The 23105-nt window shown below is 31.5% G+C and overlaps 3 protein-coding genes across 4 annotated transcripts; 2 read left to right on the forward strand and 1 right to left on the reverse strand.

Annotated features, from left to right (window-relative positions):
• Positions 1-1358: 1358 nt before the first annotated feature.
• LOC116113428 (probable disease resistance protein At4g27220) lies at positions 1359-12272 on the forward strand. Its single transcript, XM_031399588.1, has 5 exons — positions 1359-2479; positions 3647-3980; positions 4923-6250; positions 9954-10604; positions 11589-12272. The coding sequence occupies exons 1-5, from the start codon at positions 1919-1921 to the stop codon at positions 12270-12272; spliced, it is 3558 nt and encodes a 1185-aa protein (XP_031255448.1). The 5' UTR covers positions 1359-1918.
• Positions 12273-13414: 1142 nt separating this feature from the next.
• LOC116113389 lies at positions 13415-20250 on the forward strand. Of its 2 annotated transcripts, XM_031399540.1 has the most exons (14): positions 13415-13823; positions 14136-14694; positions 14815-14940; positions 15269-15341; positions 15672-15779; positions 15862-15993; positions 16096-16211; positions 17552-17871; positions 17967-18241; positions 18412-18545; positions 18809-19023; positions 19392-19460; positions 19603-19828; positions 19913-20250. In XM_031399540.1, the coding sequence occupies exons 1-4, from the start codon at positions 13422-13424 to the stop codon at positions 15310-15312; spliced, it is 1131 nt and encodes a 376-aa protein (XP_031255400.1). In that variant the 5' UTR covers positions 13415-13421; the 3' UTR covers positions 15313-15341; positions 15672-15779; positions 15862-15993; positions 16096-16211; positions 17552-17871; positions 17967-18241; positions 18412-18545; positions 18809-19023; positions 19392-19460; positions 19603-19828; positions 19913-20250. The 2 variants fall into 2 exon arrangements, with proteins under 2 accessions (XP_031255400.1, XP_031255399.1); XM_031399539.1 differs by having other exon boundaries at positions 14136-14940.
• A 550-nt stretch (positions 20251-20800) lies between these two features.
• Positions 20801-21971, reverse strand: LOC116113429 (polygalacturonase-like). The gene is made up of 3 exons (XM_031399589.1): positions 21855-21971; positions 21472-21771; positions 20801-20962 (listed from the first exon to the last, which is right to left on the reverse strand). Exons 1-3 carry the CDS (start codon positions 21969-21971, stop codon positions 20801-20803), a joined length of 579 nt encoding a protein of 192 aa, XP_031255449.1.
• Positions 21972-23105: the final 1134 nt, after the last annotated feature.

The raw sequence follows: 23105 nt of genomic DNA on the forward strand, positions 1-23105 counted from the left end.
AACTAAATGAGAACGATGTCGTTTGGCTTCATAAATCTTTCAGTTTGGTTGTGATTGTGGGTGATTGAGGAGGTGTTTATAGTGGTGATAACGGTGGGGAGATGTTTAGTGATAGACTTAGGATTGGGGAAGGGAAAGGTGGAATATTTTTCTTAACAGAGGTAAAACTCTAATTTTATTTAGATTTAAGATTTAAGTCCCCCTAAGTCAAATAGAAAAAGGAAATAAAATAAAACAATAATACTTCAAATACCAATTCTTTCATACAAAATTTCAGCATAATATGACACTTGATCTCAATGAAGGAAGATCAGAGTTGAAATGACAAAGAGCTGCATTTCTCTTTCATTTAGACTGTTAATGTTTTAATTTAAAAATAAAACAAAAATTATAATAGTATGGAAGGTTAGGAATAAAATATTTAGATAGAACTCATATGACATCTTTAATAAAAAAAATATATACATATTTTGTTATTGTGGGTAACAAATTATCTAATCATTCTGAAGATTATCGATTAGCTCCTTAATCTTTGGAGTGATCCAACAATCTAGATATATAGGTGGGCTAGAATTACCCTATATGCCTGCACTTTCCTAAACAATAATCTACCTTCCTTCTGTATAAATAAAATATTAAGCCTTTGAGGACCTCCCTATCTATGCATAATTTATTCTAACTCATATGCATGTATATAGTTTATTTATCATTTGTCAAAGAATGACTAAAGAGAGCCTTCATGTCATCTGCGAAGATAGGAATTATCAAAATGGATTTAGGATTCTGTGAAGCTTTCCATCCAAAAATATAAAAATATTATTTTGTTTATATAGAGGAAGGAAATGAAAGGGTTTTAGTTATCAGGTGAATGGTCAAATATTCTCTACTATATCAAACTTTTTTTCTTACTTTAATAAAATATTTGTGTTTCCAACTCCCAAGGGTTGCTTAAAACACCCTCACTCCGGCTGAAAAGCAAATGCTTTCTTCTTCTTTCATTTGCTTGCTCCTTTTATCTTTATACTTTAATTTAACATGGTGGGGTTCTACCATTAATCAATTATTCGCAGTAGAGTAAAGATGAAAAGAAAAAGAATAAAAGGAATGATAGTTAAAAAACATTCAAGTTTGAGTCTGTTTTACCTAAACCTGCTTTATCAATAGTTTTTTAATAGTATTATTAAATACATTTTAAAAGTCAACTCAAAAATATATAATAATCACGTAACATAATCGGCATTTGAGTTTAGAACTTGTAAAATAATAAAGAATCGAATCTTATATAGTTAGGCATATCATATGCTTTATATTTAGTTCTTAACTTTGTTTTTGGTATTGTTGCTTTTTTTTTTAAAGTATAGTTTTGGTTTGGGTATCCAAGCAACTTCATGTTCTGCAATCACTCCAAGTAACTTAATATTCTTTGTCTTTCTACTCCATCAAGAAACCTAAGCTTCGTTTATTGTTTCATTCTCATCATTCATACAGCCATATCTTCATCCTTTCCTCTCCAGAGTCATTAAACACCTTCTACTGAATCAATTGATTGATGTTCTTCTTCTTCAGTTTTCTTCTATCTCTCAATCTTTCATAAATCACTCAAAAACACTTCCATTCACAAACCTCTCTCACCCCTGAAACCAGATCGCTTCATTTTCACTCCTCTCCTGTTCCCTTATATCTTGTTTACTCAAAAAATCCTTTCCCATTTTCTTATTTTTCGTTTGGAAAAAAGAACAAAAAGATCTGTTATTTGAGTTTGCACCTGTTTTATTTTTTGTATTTTTCAAAACTGAGAAAGAAGTGAAGAAGGAAAAAAAAGTTTGAAACGGCTGAAGTTATTGGGGCTATCGCTGGTGTGGTGAGTGCTGTTCTCGACGTGGGCAAGTGCTTGACTGCTCCGATTGGGCGTCAATTTATGTACCTGTACAGCTACAAGAAGAACATTGACAATCTCCAAGGTGAAGTTAGGAAGCTGAAGAATACAAGAGACGAAGTGCAGGTTAGGGTTACTGCTGCTGAAAGAAACGTGGAAGGGATCAAGCAGAATGTTAAGGACTGGCAGATGGATGTTGAGAAGACCATTACTGAAGCAGAGAAGTTGATTGTAGAGGAAGAAAACCACCCTCGATGTTTCAAGGGATTGTGCCCCAATTGGATCACCCGCTACAAACATAGCAAGAAAGCATTCAAATTAAAGCAGGATGATATCAGTCAACTCCTGCTGCAAGAAGAGAAATTCGACAGAGTTTCCCATCCTAGTATTCCTCAGGAGATATGGCTTAGATCTAATGAAGATTATCTGGCTTTCGAATCAAGAACCTACACTGAGAAGAAAGTATGGGATTCATTAAATGATGAGAATATCTACATGATCGGGGTTTACGGCATGGGAGGTCTTGGCAAGACCACGCTTGTGCAAGAAGTCGGCAGGAAAGCCGAAAAGGATAAGCTCTTTGACGACATTGTTTTTGTGGAGGTAATATTTTCTCTTTGTTATTAATCATTTGGAGTGAAATTAGTTTGACTTTAGGCTTCTATATAAAGATGTATATTTCCCTTTATAACTAATTTAAGGAGAAATAAGCGTTCAATAAAATATTAGATGCGTTGGGTTCAATATTTTTATCTATATTTCCAATCCTATTCCCCAAATATTGTTTGGCATATTATTTGAGAAATACCCTTTAAGTTTGTCAATTTCATTAAATACTCTCAGAAAAAAGTTTAAAAATTAACAAAAACACCCCCACCCACCCATACTTGCCAGTTTCCTGTAACTACCATCGGTGACAGCCAAAATTTGTCACAACGGCCTACCCCACGATCGGAACTAACCGATAATTCACCGATCTGGCTTTTTTCGACCAGATCCACAGTAGATCTAGCTTAAAAAGGCTAGATCTGGCTGTCAACGACGGCCAAAGGAATGACCGTCATTGACGGTCAACGACGGCCAAAGAAATGACCGTCATTGACGGTTAACGACGGCCAAATCTTGGCCATTGGTGACGACCAAAGATGGACTTTTGCAGCTGTCAACGGCCACATCTGGCCATAGATCTAGCATTTTCCTGCCAGATCCATGGTGCATAGCCAAAAAAGGCCATATCGATGCCATACCTGCCAGATCCCACAGGTATGTGTTGTAACGCAATTTTTCGGCCAGATTCTGACGGAGGTGGCCGGAATCTGGCACTACGGGTGGTGGGGGTGTTTTTGTCATTTTATAAAATTTTTATATATTGGGGTGTTTAGTTAAATTAAAAAACCTATGGGGTTTTTTATAAATTTTTAAATTTTACCTCGTAGTACTCCCCTATTCAACTACCCAATATTATTCCCAAAATCCTATCCAAAATAATAAAACAAACGAATCCATTATTTCTTCATCTTTATTTAAAATATCCCTATTTAATTTATTTTATTTGTAATTATATATATATATATAAGATCAATTTATAAAGATTTGCTTCCTATTTAAGGACGTTTCTTATTACGTTGTTCTTTTAAAAGGTAAATACCATAAAAAAACAGTTATCAATTCAAGATTGGCCATATTTTTTTCTATTTTTTATTGTATTTTCTTTATTTTGTGGTTTTTGATTGGCTGTAATTTTATTTATTTTTCATTTTTGTCTTGCAGGTAACAGAAAATCCTGAGATTAAAAAAATTCAAACAACAATTGCAAACAAGTTAGGTCTTAAATTCCAAAATGAGAGGGAAGGTGGAAGTGAAAAAGCAAATAAGTTATATTCAAGAATGGAGAAGAAGAATATCCTTTTGATCGTAGATAATATTTGGAAAGAACTAGATTTGAAGTCGGTTGGAATTCCTTCGGAAGCTAATCATGGAAGAAATAAAATATTGATGACAACAAGAAACGTAGATGTGTTGGAGAAGATGGGTTCCACAAATAATTTTGGGATGGGTAGTTTAAATGAAGATGAAGCTTGGGGCCTATTCAAGAGAATGGCAGGTAAATGATTCTGGTCCTCAGTACATTTGGTCCAAAAATCAGAAAGCAATGGTTAGGTCTTTATCAATTAACAGTCGTTATATTAATTTAAACAGGGTAGGGTATTTCAGTATTTGTCCAGATTTTTATAATGTGATAATTAATAACTAACAATAATAAAAAAGCCAAAACCCCATCTTCAACCCACAGCCCACAGGCCGCTCTGTAACTGCCTTCACAACCCACACAGCAAAACAAGTCTTTTGTCGCCACTGTCAACCACCCCAATCCACTACCATCCCTTACCAGAACAACCTTCCGTACCCAAAACATCACTACTGCCTCTTCACTACCATCTCTTAACACCTTCCATACACACAAGGGGATTTGGTTGCGGCCTGCCAAGGGGTTGGGGCTGCTGGGTGGGGTGTGGGATCTTTTTAATTTTTGGGTTTTTTGTCATCCCCTAAGATTAAAGCTAATTACAAAAACCCCCCTGTGATGTTATAAACAACAGAAAAAACCCTGATGTTAGTTAGCCATTATCACTTTTTTTTAAGATGAAATTTAAAGTATATTCATTAAGATAAGATGCATGCTTTAAACAAATTCTTAACATTTGAATTTGTTTTATTAGATGCTGTTAGTTAATTATAGTGCTTAGTGTAACTCCCGTTATCTTTAGCCTAAATTCATAATAATGAGAATTGACTTGGCAGCTTCATTTTACATTTCCTCATTTCTCATCAGCTTATTTTTCTTTTCTAATAAAACTGTTTTAAAGCTCTTCATAAGACAAATGTATTTCTATGATTTTAGATATGAATAGTGGATAGAAAAATAACAATGAGGAATATTACATAGATATTTAAAAAACAGAAAAGTTGATGGTTTTATTTATAAAATAGTCCAATAATATAATAGCTAGAAATGCAATTAGTATAATCCTTGCTTCTTGTGTAGGTAGTGTAATTCAAACACGTGAATTGAATTCTTTGCCACAAGATGTATGCAAGGAATGTGGTGGTTTGCCAATTGTCATTTGTGCTATAGCAAAAGCATTAAGGAACAAGAGTCGTCCATCTGAGTGGAAAGTTGCCTTGTGCGAATTGAGAGCACCTTCACCGACAAAGTTCGGAGCATTATTGGAAAAAGAATACCAAAAGATTGCCTTAAGTTACAATTATTTAAGAGGTGACGAATTGAGGGAAACTTTTTTGATTTGTAGTCTGATGAAAAATAATACTTCCATTTCAGACTTGTTCAAACATGTTGTCGGTTTGGATATACTTGAAGGAGCTAACCTCTCAATAGAAGAAGCACGAGATAGGCTAGATAAATTGGTCCGAGAACTCAAGGACTCTTGTTTGTTACTTGAAAGTTTAGGAAGCAAACAATTCTCTATGCATGATGTCATCCGTGCTGTTGCCATAACGATTGCATATACAGACCACCACATTTTTACAACAAGAAATGACATTGAGAAGGAATGGAAGGATAAAGACAAGCTTAGAAAATGCACAAAAATTTGCTTACTTGGAGATAATGTCATACGTCAGCTTTGGCATGAAGAACTAGATTTTCCAAACCTTGAATTTTTCTATATGGATATGAAAAATTCTTTCGAAATCCATGAGAACTTATTCAAGAAAATGCCAAAGCTCAAAGTTCTAAATTTATTTGGAAATCGGCTATCATCATTGCCATTATCACTTGGTCGCCTGATAAATCTTCAAACATTGTGTTTAGATTATAGCAAAATTGAAGATTTTGATATCATTGGAAAGCTAAAGAAACTAAAAGTCCTTAGCTTGCAACGTTCTAGTATCAAGGAGTTGACTACAGAAATATGTCAATTGACTCAATTAAGATTGTTAGATTTAAGCAATTGTTGGAGCTTGCAAGTAATTGTGCCAAATGAGATGTCAAAATTATCCCAACTAGAAGAATTGTATATAAAGGGATGCCCTATTCAATGGAAGGTTGAAGTACTTGAAGAGTTGAAGGGCTTGTCTCAACTGACTAATTTGGAATTAGATATTAAAGATAACAAGATGTTGCCTAAAGGCTTCTTTTCCAAAGAGCTTAGAAGGTACAAAATATCAATAGGAGATTGGCGGCTCGGATATCTAAGAATTAACAAAGATGAGAGTTTGAGGGTGTTGGAATTTAAATTTAATTCTACAGTCTCCTTAGAAGAATTTCAAGGAATCAAGAATGTTGAAATCTTAGCCGTGGATGTTGAGAATAGTATTGATGACTTCAATATCATGCCACTTTTTAATGAAAAGGTTTGATTGACTATAACCTTTTATACTTTTTTATTATATATTCTTATTTTCATTTATACTTATTTTCATTTGTTAACACATAGTTGTGGCGTTGATTTTTTTTATTCCTCTATGTTTGTGTTTTTTTTCGTTTTTTTTAGTGATTTAAAATTTAAGTTAAATTTCATTACTAAGTACTTCTCTTTAGTCTCTATACTACATAATTTCTGTCAAACTTATTTCATAAATTCATGCTTGATTTCATGTGATAATCATTAGAGACAAAAGACACATTGTTAATATTAATGGCATGTCAACTATAAATCATAAGAATCCATGATTTTTTTTTTTTTTTAATTTGTTCATAGGAGTAAATATTGAAACAACAATTAACTCTTGACTGCAGATTATTTTCTCCAATTTGATGGCCTTGGTATTGATAGATATTTGTTCTGGAAATATTTGGGACAACCAACTACCAACATTCATGTCTTCCTCTTATAAAAATTTGACACAACTGACATTGGGTAGATGTAGAAATATAAAATATGCATTTCCATCTTCCATTGCCAAAAGCCTCATGCAACTCCAATACCTTGAGATAATGAATTGTATGGTTTCAGAGGAAATTGTTGCAAAAGGAGCAAATGCAGTTGTCAATTTTTTCTTTCCGAATGTAACCTTATTGAAGCTTCAAAATCTACCAGAACTTATAGCTTTCTACCCTGAAAAACATACTTCTGAATGGCCAAAGTTGAACGAGTTGGTGGTGATACGTTGTTACAAATTCACTTCAAAACATATGAGCTTCCAAGAAAATAGCAAGGAGGGTGAACTTAATATTTCAAATCCGAAATCTATCTTCTTGGATGATAAGGTAAAAATCTCTTATTTCATTGTTTATTGAAAAAGGAGAATTAACTTTCTTAATATATATTACATTTATTAAAAACTTTAATTATGGAATTCTTAACATCTCTATTTTTCCTTGGAATGAAAATTTAGAAAAATTAATGGTTATTTGACTTGAACAATTTTACTTTAGGATCTTATCATTTAAATTTACCTAAGTACTAGATTTAAAAAAAAAAAATTGATCATCGAATTTAATTCTAGAAATTAACAATAAAATTTTATTTTTACTAGAAATCTATTTACATTTTCTTGAATAGAAAAAAAAAGAAATTAAAAAAAAAAATTTAAACAGTTTTAAATAAAATAAATAATTATGTGATTTTTAACACCTCTATTTTTCCTTGGAATGAAAATTTAGAAAAAAAAAAAAAAAAGAGAGAAAGAATTAATGGTCAGTTGGATTTGGTTAGTTTTGTTATGGGAATTTAGTCAATTAAACTAATTAAAATAGTAGGTTTAAAATATTAGATCATCCAATATAATTTTATAAATTATCAATATAAATTTATTTTTAAAAAAAATTTATATAACATAACATATTATCTTATTATTTGTGATTTTTAACACCTCTCTTTTTCCTTGGAATGAAAATATTAAAAAAAAAAAAAAAAAAAGAGAGAAAGAATTAATGGTCAGTTGGATTTGGTTAGTTTTGTTATGGGAATTTAGTCAATTAAACTAATTAAAATAGTAGGTTTAAAATATTAGATCATCCAATATAATTTTATAAATTATCAATATAAATTTATTTTTACCATAAATTTATATAACATAACATATTATCTTATTATTTGAAAACATTGTCAAGAATAGCAATTTCATATATCAACACATGAATCAAGAGTTAATTACTCAATCAACCTCCAATGGTTTACTCAAGTGAAAGGCATATGTTTTGTTTTCTTTCTAAATTATCTTTTATCTTCCTTTTATGTAAAGCTCGAACTCATGTATATATTTGTCTAAAACTGATCAATGAAAAACAAAACTTTCACTTATCTTTTTGTGAGATTTTGATTTTGTATATATAAACCCTATGACTTCTGAGCCAACAATCAACTTTTGTTTTAAGACTATAAAAATCTAGCTAATTTGATTTTGTTTTGATGGATATGCAGATCAACTCTGATTTGAAGATAATGGAATTAAAGGATGAGAACAGAAAGATTGAATGGAAGAGTAAATCTAAAGCTCTTAATATCAGTTATGACAAGTCAGAAAATATTCCACTTGGACTCCTTCAAAGATTTGAAAATTTGAAAGAGCTCGAACTATCTTCCTGTCGTCAATACAAAGAACTTAACTGCCTACTTGATCTTCCAAATTTTGAAGTTTTACATATAAATTTCTGTCATAGATTAATGAGTCTAGTGTCATCCTCAACTTCTTTCCAAAATCTTAATTTTGAAGTTCTAGATGTAAGTTACTGTCATAGATTGATGAGTCTAGTGTCATCCTCAGCTTCTTTCCAAAATCTTAAAGTTATGAAAGTTAACAATTGCAATGGGTTGACGAAGTTAATAACACTGTCAACAGCTAAAAGTTTGGTGCAGTTAAGAGAAATGAGAATATGTAATTGTGCACTCTTAGAGGAGGTTATTGCAAAAGAGGAAGGAGCAAATGCAGTTGTCAATTTTATCTTTCCAAATGTAACCTTATTGGAGCTTCGAAATCTACCAGAACTTATAGTTTTCTACCCTGAAAGACATATTTCTGAATGGCCAAAGTTGAACAAGTTAGAGGTGAAAGATTGTTACAAATTCACTTCAAAACATATGAGCTTCCAAGAAAATAATGAGGAGGGTGAACTTAATATTTCAGATCCAAAATCTAGTTTTTTGGATGATAAGGTACGAATCTTTTATTTTATTATTTATTGAAAAGGAGAACTAACTTTCTTCATAAATATCACATCTATTCAAAACTTCAATTATGGCCGGAATTCTTAAAATCTCTATTTTCCTTAGAACAAATATTAAGAAAAAATAATGGTTATTTGATTTGAACAATTTTACTTTAGGATCTTATCAATTAAATTCATTTAAGTGCTAGATTTTTTTTTTTTTTTTTTTTTTAAAGATCATCTAATATAATCCTGGAAATCAACAATAAAATTTTATTTTTACTAGGAATCTATCTATCATTTTCTTGAATAAAGAAAAATTAGAAATTTTTAGAAGAAAATCTAGACAGTTCTTTTTTTTTTTTTTTTTTAAAGAAAAAAAAAACTTAATTATGTGATTTTTAAAACCTCTCATTTTGCTTGAATAAAAATTTAGAAAAAAAAAAAAAAAATTAATGGTCAATCGGATTTGAAGAATTTTGTTATGGGAATTTACTCATTTAAACTAATTAAAGTAGTAGGTTTAAAAAATTAGATCATTCAATATAATTCTATCAATCATCAATATAAATTTATTTTAACCAAAAATCTATCTAATAGAATATATCATCTTATTATTGAAAATATTGTCAAGAATAACAATTTCTAATATCAGTACATGAATTATGGGTTAATTACTCAATCAACCCTCCAATGATTTGCTCAAGTCATGGCATATGTTTTGTTTTCTTTCTAAATTACCTCTTATATATCTTATCTTCCTTTTATGTAAAGCTTGCACTTATGTAGATATTTGTCCAAAACTAATCAATGAAAAACAGAGCTTTCACTTATCTTCGTTTGAGATTTTGATTTTGTATATATTTTCATGTATATATCAACCTATGACTTCTGAGCCAACAACTAACTTTTGTTTTGAGATTATAAAAATCTAGCTAATTTGAATTTGTTTTGATGGATATGCAGATCAACTCTGATTTGGAGAAAATGGAATTAGTGGATGGTAACAGACGGATTAGATGGCACAGTCATTCTAAAGTTCTTGAGATCAAGTATGATGTGTCAGCAAATATTCCTTTTGAACTCCTTCAAAGATTTGAAAATCTAAAAGAGCTCCAACTTTTTCGTTGTGATCAATACAAAGAGTTGTTTCTTCCAAATCTTCCAAATCTTGAAGTTCTAAATGTAGGATACTGTGATAGATTGATGAGTCTAGTGTCATTCTCAGCTTCTTTCCACAATCTTAAAAAGCTGAGGGTTTTCAATTGCAAAGGGTTAATGAAGTTAATAACACCTTCAACAACTAGAAGCTTGATGCAGTTGAGAGAAATTGACATAACGGATTGTATGGTTTTAGAGGAGATTGTTATGAAAGAAGAAGGAATAGAAGCAGCTATCAAATTTGTCTTCCCGCAAGTAACCTTATTGAAGCTTCAATCTCTACCAAAACTTACAGCTTTCTACCTTGAAACACATACTTCTGAATGGCCAAAGTTGAAAGAGTTGGTGGTGAGAAATTGTGACAAATTCACTTCAAAACTTATGAGCGTCCAAGAAAATAGTAAGGAGGGTGAACTTAATATTTCAAATCCAAAGTCCATCTTCTTGGACGATAAGGTATAAATCTCTTATTTCATTGTTTATTGAAAAAGAAAATTAACTTTCTTAATATATATTACATTTATTCAAAACTTTAATTATGGAATTCTTAACATCTTTATTTTTCCTTGGAACGAAAATTTAGAAAAATTAATGGTTAATTGATTTGAACAATTTTACTTTAGGATCTTATCAATTAAATTCATTTAAGTACTAGATTTAAAATCAAAAAATTAGGTCATCTAATATAATTCTAGAAATCAACAATAAAGTTTAATTTTTACTAGAAATCTATCAATAATTTTCTTGAATAAAAAAAAAAAAAAAATAAATAATTTTAATTTAAGATTGAATGTGTTAAATAATGTGGGGTAGTCATTTACTTCATCATGTATAATTAAAAAACCTTAATTATGTGATTTTTAATACCTCTCATTTTGCTTGAATAAAAATTTAGAAAAAAAAAAAAAAGAATTAATGGTCAATTGGATTTGAACAGTTTTGTTATGGGAATTTAGTTAATTAAACTAATTAAAATAGTAGGTTTAAAAAATTAGATCATCCTATATAATTCTATAAATCATCAATATAAATTTAGTTTTACCAGAAATCTATGTAACATAATATATTATCATATTATTGAAAACATTGTCAAGAATAATAATTTCAGATATCAGCACATGAATCATGGGTTAATTACTCAATAAATCCTCCAATGATTTGCTCAAGTCACAACATATGTTTTGTTTTCTTTCCAAATTACCTTGTATTTTCCTTTTACGTAAAGCTTGCACTCATGTATATATTTGTCTAAAATTGATTTTTGAAAAACAGAGAGCTTTCACTTATCTTCTTGTGAGATTTTGATTTTGTATATATTTTCATGTATACATCAAGCCTAGGACTTTTGAGCCAACAATTAACTTTTGTTTTAAGAATATAGAAACTAGCTAATTTGACTTTTTTTTTTTTTTTTTTTTTTTTTTTGTTATGAATTTGCAGATGATTTCTGATTTGGAGAAAATGGAATTAAAGAATGAGAACAGAGAGATTGAATGGAAGAGTAAATCTAAATCTCTTAATATTAGTGGTGATAAGTCAGCAAATATTCCACTTGGACTCCTTCAAAGATTTGAAAATTTGAAAGAGCTCAAACTACGTGCCTGTCATCAATACAAAGAACTTAAGTGCCTACTTGATCTTCCAAATCTTGAAGTTCTAAATGTAAGTTACTGTGATAGATTGATGAGTCTAGTGCCATCCTCAGCTTCTTTCCAAAATCTTAAAGTTATGACAGTTAACTATTGCAATGGGTTGATAAAGTTAATAACACTCTCAACAGCTAGAAGCTTGGTGCAATTAAGAGAAATGAGGATATATGATTGTAAACTCTTAGAGGAGGTTGTTGCAAAAGAAGAAGGAGCAAATGAAGTTGTCAATTTTATCTTTCCGAATGTAACCTTATTGGAGCTTCGAGATCTACCAGAACTTACAGCTTTCTACCCTGAAAGACATACTTCTGAATGGCCAAAGTTGAATAAGTTGGTGGTGATACGTTGTTACAAATTCACTTCAAAACATATGAGCTTCCAAGAAAATAGTGAGGAGGGTGACCTTAATATTTCAGATCCAAAATCTAGCTTTTTGGATGATAAGGTACAAATCTCTTATTTCATTGTTTATTGAAAAAGAGAATTAACTTTCTTCATATTTATCACATTTATTCAAAACTTTAATTATGGAATTCTTAACCTCTCTATTTTTCAAGAAAATTTAGAAAAATTAATGGTCATTTAATTTGAACAGTTTTACTTTAGGATCTTGTCATTTAAACTCATTTACATACTATATATATTTTTTAAATACATCATCTAATATAATTCTAGAAATCAACAATATGATTTTATTTTTACTAAAAATATGTCTATCTATCAAGTGATTCATTTTATTATTGAAAAAATTATTTACAAAAATTTTGGCAACTTGAAAGCCTACGGGATCATAAATTCGAAACTATTTTAACATGATTTGATGTGAACAGTTTTGTTATGGGAAATTAGTCAATGAAACTAATTAAAGTAGTGGGTTTAAAAAATTAGATCATCCAATATAATTTTATAAATCATCAATATAAATTTATTTTTACCAGAAATTTATCTAACAGAATATATTATCTTATTATTGAAAACTTTGTCAAGAATAACAATTTCATATATCAGCACATGAATAATGGGTTAATTACTTAATCAACCTCCAATGATTTGCTCAAGTCAAAGGCATATGTTTTGTTTTCTTTCTAAATTACCTTCTATCTTCCTTTTACGTAAAGCTTGCGCTCATGTATATATGTATTTGTCTAAAATTGATCAATGAAAAATAGAGCTTTCACGTATTGTGAGATTTTATATTGTATATATTATCATGTATATATCAACCCTATGACTTCTAAGCCAACAATTAACTTTTGTTTTAAGAATATAAAAATCTAACTAATTTGATTTTGTTTTGATGGATATGCAGATCAACTCTGATTTGGAGGAAATAACATTAACGAATAAGAACAAAAGAGTGATTAATTGGAAGAGTCAATCCAAAACTCTTGAGATCTGGAGTGATGTGTTAGCAAATATTCCATTTAAACTCCTTCAAAGATTTGAAAATTTGAAAGAGCTTAAGCTATTTTTTTGTGACCAATACAAAGAGCTATTCTTTCCAAATCTTCCAAATCTTGAAACTCTATATTTACATAGATGTAATAGATTGATGAGTCCAGTGCCGTCCTCAGCTTCTTTTCAAACACTTAAAGTTCTGAAAGTTGACAATTGCAATGGGTTGATGAAGTTAATAACACCTTCAACAGTTAGAAGCTTGGTGCAGTTGAAAGAAATGAGCGTAGAGGAATGTGAAACGCTAATAGAAATTGTAGAAAATGAGGGAGATACAACAAGGTGTACTGAAATTATTTTTAACAATTTGAAGAAGTTGTTTTTTAGAAAGTTAGAAAGTCTCACATGCTTTTGCTCTTGGAATTACTCTTTCAATTTCCCATCTTTGGAAGAGTTAACTATAGTGGAATGCCCCAATATGAAGACTTTCTCTCAAGAAATCTTAGACACGCCAAAGTTGACCAAAGCCATTTGTAGGTGGAAAAATGGACGGAATTGGGAGAAAAAGAATATAGACATTGAGAGTGGCCTTAATACAAACATACAACAAGCATACAAAAAACAAAAACAGGTATGTATTCAATTAATTACTTTGAATATTATTATTTTTTAAAGTAAGTTTTTGTATATGTTGAGCATTATTGTTGAACTAGTGGCCAGCACACACTTAGACACCTCACTTCACTACTAGGATACAATAAACTCCGTCTATATTTTTCTAAGAAATTTCTAAAACTGCACTGTTTTATAAATTATTTCTAACAACCATCAATTTATGATATTTTATTTTTCTCCTTAGTTCCTATTAAATATATATAAAAAAAATTATATGTTTTTAAGGGAAATATTAATTTTAATTTGATTGACATTATTTTTTTTACAGGTTGACTCCAATTTGAAGGAATTGAAATTAACATTAAGTGGAAGGGATGTCAAGTCAATTTGGCAAGGAGAGTTTCAAGAGAACTTTGGCAAAGTAAAAACTCTTCAATTGATTAAGGATGAATATGCAAACATTCCACTTCAAATTCTTAACAAATTTAATAGTCTTGAAAAACTCATATTGAAAGTGAGTTCATATGAAGAGATATTCTCATTTGAAGAGGATAAGGAATACACTGGAGCACACACAAAATTAAAAATTTTAGAATTTTGGGGACTTTTTAATTTAAAGTGCATTTCTAAACAAGGCTCCCGATTTAACTCAATTTTTCAAAGTCTTCATTCTTTAGAGGTAAACCATTGTCACAATTTGATGACTCTGCTGCCATCATCAACATCTTTTGAAAATCTTACAACTTTGATGGTAAGCTATTGCAATGGAATGCAAAACTTAATGTCATCCTCAACAGCCAAAAGTTTGGTGCGACTAGAAGACTTGTCAATAAAAGGATGTGAAATGATGATCGAAGTATTAGCAAAAGAAGGAGATACAGAGAAAGGTGAAATTGTTTTTGAGAAATTGAAGAAGTTATACTTGTATAGTTTAGAAAGTCTCACTTGTTTCTATTATGGGAATAAGTATGATAACTTAAAATTCCCATGTTTGGAAAGCTTAAAAGTGACAGAATGCTCCAAAATGAAGACTTTCTCTAGAGGAGGCTTAAGCATGCCAAGGTTAAAGTACCTGAACTCCAGATATTGTTTGGAGAGTGACATTGATAGGACAATACAACAATTACAAAATGGTAAGTATTCATTTACTTAACAATATAATTTTTCTGTAGATTTCTACATTCTCCTTCATTGAATTAATACTAGTCAATCCTCAATGGTCTTTATTATTGGTTTCGTCTTTAATTAAAATACTCTAAGTGAATCAATTATAGACTATCAAGTATATATAGAGAAACTAAAATGTTACAATTTTTGTTTCCTTAAAGTTAATTTATACGTGTTTTTGAAAATTCCTCATTTTCCTGTTTAATTAATAAATTATGATGAATTTAGAGTTTGAAATAGCATTCTCGAGAGTTTTTGCTTTTGCTATTAATATGTTATTCTTTATGATTACAGATTGTTCAGAGTTATGGAAAAGATTCCCAGGTTCTAGAGTGTAATGTTCATCAACACACAACAAACTCATGTGGTAAGTGTGTGGTATTAGATGAGTTGACATTTCTTTTTAAACATAATTCAGAAAATATATGTAAGTTACCTTCGGAACATTTGATTATATAGATTTCGGGGTATATATAATTTAACAAATTATAAGGTTAAATACGATATTAATTAAACATTTTAGGGACTACTTAATATTCTGCCCGGACAAAATTAAAATGATTTAAGCATATGAGGGACTTTAGTGATATCATCCAATCATATTAATTTCTCGAAGAAAATGTAGCGATGGTGATATCAGGTGCTCAGCACAGAGTTAGGTGTCTCTTTCCTTGGTGGCTAACAGTGATATCTACAGTTAATTTCAAACGAGTCGTATCGATCACGCGCGTCCTCTCCCTTCCGTTCTCCATAACCCTTTCAAAATCGTTCGACGGTCCAGCCAGTTCAACCGCCGACAATTTAGGTCATTTTCATCATTTCAAATACTTATCGTTAAAACTAATAGAACATATGTATTAATATTTGTTACCTTTTTAATTTCACAGATGAGATTGCCAAGTTGTTCCTAGATCTGTTCGCAACGATCGGCGAAAATAGTGTCAAATGATGCCGATTACGCTTCAAGAATATTAGAAGTTGAAAATTGGCGTAGTATTTGTGTGAGCTTTGAGCGACAGGTGAACACAATATGATCATATATGAAGCTGTAGTTTTAATTTGTAAAACGTGATTTGCTTGAAATGTTGTTTGAAAATGTAATTTTTGTGTTTCGTTGCTAGATTACTGGCAGGATCCTGCAAAAGGTAGTATCCGATTTAGGAGAGATTCAGCAAGGATTCATCAAGTGCAAATACATTGAATGGCTCCTGAGAATATTTGTGCAAAAAGATATCTGGTACGGTTTAAATTGTATTTTAACTTGTGCAAGTATAATTTGACAGTGTTTGATATGGAAATAAACTCTTTATATTTTTAGTAATTTGCTTTTGAATACATTATAAGTTCTAACAGTTTGCTATGAAAATAATTATACCAATAACTTGAAAATGTAGCTGGTGCTTTTATTGAAATTGATAACCGTTGAATTTTAAGCATGTGTGCGTTAGGTTTGGCTAAGTATAAGTTATGCTTAACTTGCATGTTAAGGTTACATGATTGAAACTCGTGAGACTATTCACTTAATGATTGGATGATTTGGATGGACTTTGTTTTAAGACTATTTGTATATATAAGACTCGTTGATCTAATGATGGATACCGTAACTTATAAAAGTCTTGTTTTTGTTGGTGGGTTTTTGGGTTTAGTTATTTATGACCCAAGCAGAGCGGAGCCATTCGGGCATGGACTCAATATATGTTTAAATCTTGTCTTTCTCTTGTAGTTTTGTTCCTTATTAAAGCCTTTTCTTTTTGGTTATTTTTCATTTTGGTCAACGCCTTTCGGGTTTAAAAGGCTAGAAATGGAAATGCATGTTTGATGGTGATCTTATATTCGTATACAACATACAACTGTTTAAAGTTTTTTTGTTGGTTTGGGTTCAGCATGGTTTGGTGCTTTGATGTGTTGTGGAAACCCGTTAACTTGTTAGGGTATGTAACATTAAGGTTTAAGGATCTCATTAACTATTGGAATTGACTACTACATGAACTTATGACTGGGTGAGGCTGAACATGACTAGCAAAGCAGAGTTTTTGGTTATTAAGAAATTGCAAGTTTGTGAATTGACTACTGAGTGTAGTGTGGGTGAAGATGTTAAAGGGAGCAATGCATGATTATAAATTTTGGATTATTGCCAACAAGTAATTTTGTGTTGCTGGTTTCTTCATTTTGGTCATACATCCCAACAGTGGCTATAAGGAGCTTTGGGTAAAAAATCGTTTGAAAATTAATGGAGTAAAATAGATAAAATTATCAAGGGTAGAATTGAAAAAATCATAACTTCAGGGTACACATGATTGTGAGAATGTTAAAACGGACCAGTGGCGTGCTTGAATATGCTGCAAGTGTGTGATTCTTAAGAAATATGTAAATCAATTATATGCTTATCTCTTAGTCATCTTAGTATAAGCATTTGGGGTTCTGGTTGCTACTTTTTTATGTTTCTTGCGTTCCATCAGTCTCTAATTGAAGTTTGTAGTTGAAGAGATTTTTGAACTTTATCACCTTGGTCCTACATCGATTATTTTGAACAAACCTTATTTAGTCAATGCTCAATTTTACTGTATATTCTCATAGGTGTTTGAAGTTCAAACTGCATTCAGAATGATTTGCATTGCATGATATTTAAAGGCCTGGTGTTCTCACAACATTAATGGGTGTTAGTGGAGCTCGAAAATCCACTCTTCTAGAGGTTCTGGCAAGAAAAAAAAACTGCTGGCTATATCAACGGGGAAATAAAAATTAGTGGGTATCCTAAGCGTCAAGAAACATTTGCAAGAGTTTCAGGTTATTGTGAGCAAACCAACGTACATTCTCCTCAACTCACTGTAGAAGAATCTTTGATTTTTTCTGCTTGGCTACATTTGTCTCCTGAGATTAACACAAAAACTAAGACAGTAAGAAGACTCTATTAATGTTTTCTGTGTTAATTGGTCTGAGGTAACATATAATTAAGTTGCTGACATGTTTTAACTGGAATTTGTGAATCAAGTCCTTGAGATCATAGAGCTTGATAATATTAAGGATGCCTTGATTGGCATACCAGGAGTTAGTGGTCTATCTGTTGAGCAACGTAAGCAGCTCACCATAGTTGTCGAACTTGTTGCCAATCCATCTATAATCTTTATGGATGAACGTACAAGTGGTTTAGCTACGCGAACGGGAACAATTGTCATGCAAGCTGTCTAAAATGTGGTTGAGACAGGAAGGACAATTGTTTGCGCTACTCACCAACCAAGCATTGACATATTTGAAGCATTTGATGAGGTAAAACAAATTTCTAAGTTACTTTAGAAATGTAAAATTAGAATTTGACTGTGAAATTATAAGTGTAGTATTCATTTGGGAAGAGTAGTATTCATAATATGCTTTTCCACCTACCCACTTCTGGTGGCTAGTCTTTCATAAATCTTTGACTAAACAACTTTAACTGACAGGCAATCCCTTGGGTGCCGAAGATTAGAGATAACTATAATCCGGCGACATGGATATTAGAGCTCTCATCTCCATCTTCAGAAGTCTAACTTGGTGTAGAATTTTCCCAAATATACACGGATTCTGCTTTACATTAGTAAGTTCAATACAGAGCTTCTGTTTTGATGAATAAATTTTAGAATGTGGTTATGTGCTAAGTTTAATACCGCATCACTTCCTCAAATTTAATAATAAGTGAAGGCTGTTCTGTGATTTTATTTTCATGCTCACTCAATGTCACATGAATACTTGAACTATTGGTTGAGTCTATCTTTCTTGTAGAGAGTGGGGAAAGGATCCTGCATATATAAAAATCGGCTATTGATTTAGTTGTTTGAATATTAATTTCACTGTTTGTAGGCACACGAAAGCTCTTGTGAGGGGGTTGAGTACTCCACCTCCTGGTTCAAATGATTTGCATTTTCCAACCCGCTTCACACAAAGTGGTTGAGTGCAATACCCTTATTGTCTATGGAAACAGAACTTGTCTTATTGGAGAAGTCCTTCATACAACTTATTCCCGGCAGTTATAGCATCTTTGCTTTTTGGTGTACTGATTTGGGACCACGGAAAGGGTATGTAAGTTTGTTTGTTAATTATGATAAACATTTATCACCAATTTTATTATATATAAATTTGTGATTGAGGCAGAGCACCGAGCAACTGGTTTGATGAATTGGCCTAAAAATTTGTCTTGAATTAAATTAATGATCACAAGAAGTTTTCTGGTTCCATTTTTCTGTCTTTATATGTGCTGACTATGCCTATTAAAACATAATTCAGTATTGCCCTCGCCTATAGTTTGCAAGTATCTTACTTTGATTTCTTCATTTTCATTTTAATCTGGCAAAGATACCCAGCAATATATATGGTGTATTTTATGTTTCGGTGATATTCATGGGCATCAATTACTGCTCAACCGCTATACCCCATATTGCAACAGAGCGCAATGTTATGTACCGAGAAAAAATTTGCAGGAATGTACTCTCCCTGGGCTTTTTCATTTGCACAGGTACAATAATCTTGAAACTTCTTAAAAGTTGAGCTCAACATTATGAACTCTGCTTAGTTTATTTTCCATATGCAAAAACTCTAGTAAAATTGATCACATTACTTTGATTATATTATCTTATTATGTATACTTGATTTTTCAGGTGACTGTTAAGCTTCCTTATTTATGTCTTCAAGCAATTATATACGTGATCATCACCTATCCGATGATTGGATTTTATTGGTCGGCGTATAAGGTCTTCTGGGTGTTCTGTTTATCTTGCAATGCTACTTGTGGCATTGAAGCCGACTCGCATGGTTGCTTCTATTCTATCCTCTTTTTTCTACACCTTATTCAATCTGTTTCCTGGATTCCTTATTCCTGAACCGGTAAGCTACTAAAATCTACCAAGAAAAGTACATGAACCATATCCATTCTAAATTTATACATTAAAATGTTTATTCTCTTTGCAGCAAATTCCAAAATGGTGGGTTTGGTTGTATTATCTGATTCCTACTTCTTGGACGCTAAACAGTTTGATCACATGACAATATTGAGATATCAACAAGAAAATTAGCGTTTATGGAGAATTAAAAAGCATATCAACCTTTCTTAAAAGATTACTTCGGTTTTCACCATGATCGCTTGCCTATTACAGGCATTGTTCTTCTCATCTTTCCTCTTGTTCTTGCCTCTCTTTTCGCGATTTGTATAGGATGGTTGAACTTCGAGAACAGGTCAGACATTGGAGGAGATGTTAACGTTTGTACAGAGCCTTATAAGCAATACATATTGAATTTATATTTTTTCAGATTGTTGTAAATTATTGAAATGTGAATCTTGTGATGGGTTTTCAGATTGTTGTAAATTATTGAAATGTGAATCTTGTGATGGGTCTATATATATATATATATGTGTGTGTGTGTGTGTGTGTGTGTGTGTGTTTATAAGATGAAATTTTGAACTAGAACACCACAAACAAGGGGGTTGACATTTATTGAAAGCTGGCACTATCAATTCATCGATTAACGAATTTCAAATGATTTGGTTTAATCCCACTTAATGATTTTGTTGCATGGTTGAAGGTCCACTTCATGGTTTAATCCATTCCCAGATCATTGACTTGCTACTTCTCTCACTGTTGGTCTTTTCTTCCCATTTAACTTCAAACATCTTTTTGTGAGAATGAAAACTCTTATAATATCACCCTCTTCCCAAGCATCAAAGATTTCAAATACACGATTCTCTTTCATTGCACATCAAAAAGTATTATTTCAATAATTTCATGAGTGCTAATTAATTCGGCTATGTAAAAATAGTTTCCATTAAAACCTTCTATATATCTTAGGAGGAATATTTTATTAAATGATTTGCATCAATAGTTTAACGAGTTTCACAAACTTAACTTTACAGATCAAAGGCTTATTTGATTTAACTTCAACAAAAAACCCATAATTTTTCATTAAAGGCTTAGCTTCCATTTTGACAAGGGGGGATATGGGGATATGAAAAACTGAAAAAACCTGATAAAGCAAAAAGAGCAACATAAACAACAATAATCATGCTTGGAATCAGGCCTGCAGTTTTAGAGAAAGAACTTCTCCTTTGAGAGCTTCTACTTTATAGACCCAAATGATACTCTAAGGTTAATGTACTATGAAATACAAATTATGAATAACATTCGGCTCGCTCATAGAGGTTATTAAATAACGACTTAGTCTACGAAAATGTTCCCACTCGAATTAAACAAACAAAAGCTACTTCTGTATTTAGCAATTCCGAGAAAATGACAACAGAAAATTTTGANTAAAAGCGTTGAAAAGTTAAGTTGTTGCAACCTAGGACATTAATATGAAATTGTTTGCTGTTCAAGGATCTTATATTCTGGACAAAACCATGGGTGATGAAGTCGAACCTTATATTCTGTTACATAATGAAAACAAATGTTGTTAGTGTCGTCATATATATCATACTAGCTTTTTAACTACTTAATTAGTTATGCATGCTAGATATGATTGAGTTATAAACTTACAATGGGAAGTTGTTTGCAAAAGTTTTCGCCACAAGTACCCCAAGCAGAGGCTCCTTGGCCATCGAAAGTTCCACCACCTGACAATGTGAAGTGTTGGATACGTTGGAAAGTAATCCAACTTCCATCCTTCGTCACTTTGCTATCAGTTAAGGCCTTAAGGGTGCCTTGAACTGCAACCTCAATAGCAGCTTTGCATGGACCTTCAAAAGTCACAGGACTTAACAAGAATATCCCCTTTGGAATAAACACTTTGCTTGGAATAGTTGACGCACATGCTTTGTTCCACGATCTGGTTAAAGCCTAAGACAATTGCAAACACCATTTAAATAAGATGATTAATTATTATCCATACATATTTTGGATTGCATCAGACATGTAATTACCTGGTTGATATCAGCTCCAATCCTTGCACCTTCTTTTGTCACATCAAAAATTGACTGACCTCTACTTGTTGACACAAGCAATACCAAGACAAAGTTTGCCACTATGAATTTCACCATGTTTTCCATCATAATTCTTTTATTCTACTACACTCTTATTGCTGAACAGGAAAATGTTTATTGTATAATGAAATGTTATTTCTCTATGAGCCATTTTATAGTGCAATGAAGAAGCTCATGCCATTAATCTCTAACAAAATATTTAGCTAATTTTTGTATTTGTAGTATGTTGTAACGTAATCCTTATATTGTTTTCTACTTTTAGTTTAACTTTGTTTCATTTTTTTCATTCAAGACCAATTAATAGGGCATGAAAGTTGATAAACTAAAGTGATCAATGTGAGGATTAATGAGTTGATGATTGATGTTTAGTTTGATAATAACATGTCTAGTGGGAACAAACACTTTTACATTCAAAATTGTTGAAAAAAGATTCCCACAACTCACACAAAATTAAAGCAAACAACTAAAAGTAAAGCAAACCAAACACAAGAATTTTAAAGTGGTTTGACCCAATCAATTTAATCTACATCCATTATTCACTCAAATAATCCACTAAGCAAAAGCTTACGTGCAATTTTTAGAGCAGAAAAATTGCAAACTCCTTACACTATCCCAAAAAGCCCAATTACACCCTTAATAATAGTTCACAAATTTTTTTTTTTTTTTTTTTTTTTTTTTAAGATACTTTAAAAGCCTAACTACTAGTCTATTTAAAGGGGAGAGTCCCATTAGAACTCTCATTCCCGAGCAATATGGGATTCAAGGCACTATCCCAACAATTCCTCCCTTGACTTGAATCCCCAAACATCACAATAGCATCTAAAAATCTTACTCGGTTGGTAGTCTTCTTTTCTTTCACAACAAGAACTAGAACAACTTTGTCTCTTGATTTCTTAAGACACATACCTTCATCAAGCAAATATAGTTGTTTTTCATTCCTTTTGTCTTGCAGTATCAGAACATCATCTTTATACACTTCGCATCCATCTCTTTGACCAACGTAGGTATATCCAGGAGAAGCCAACTCACCTAAAGAAATAAAATTGTGACTACAACTTGGTACATACTTCCCATGACGAAGATTCTTGACAACACCATTATGAAGCTTGAGACGAATGCTACCAACGCCTTCAATCTTCACTTTCTGGTTACTATCGACAACAATATTTCCATAATTTCCATCTTTTTTCA

Source organism: Pistacia vera, unplaced genomic scaffold, assembly GCF_008641045.1.
Source record: "Pistacia vera cultivar Batoury unplaced genomic scaffold, PisVer_v2 Contig679, whole genome shotgun sequence".
NCBI classification, from domain to species: domain Eukaryota; kingdom Viridiplantae; phylum Streptophyta; class Magnoliopsida; order Sapindales; family Anacardiaceae; genus Pistacia; species Pistacia vera.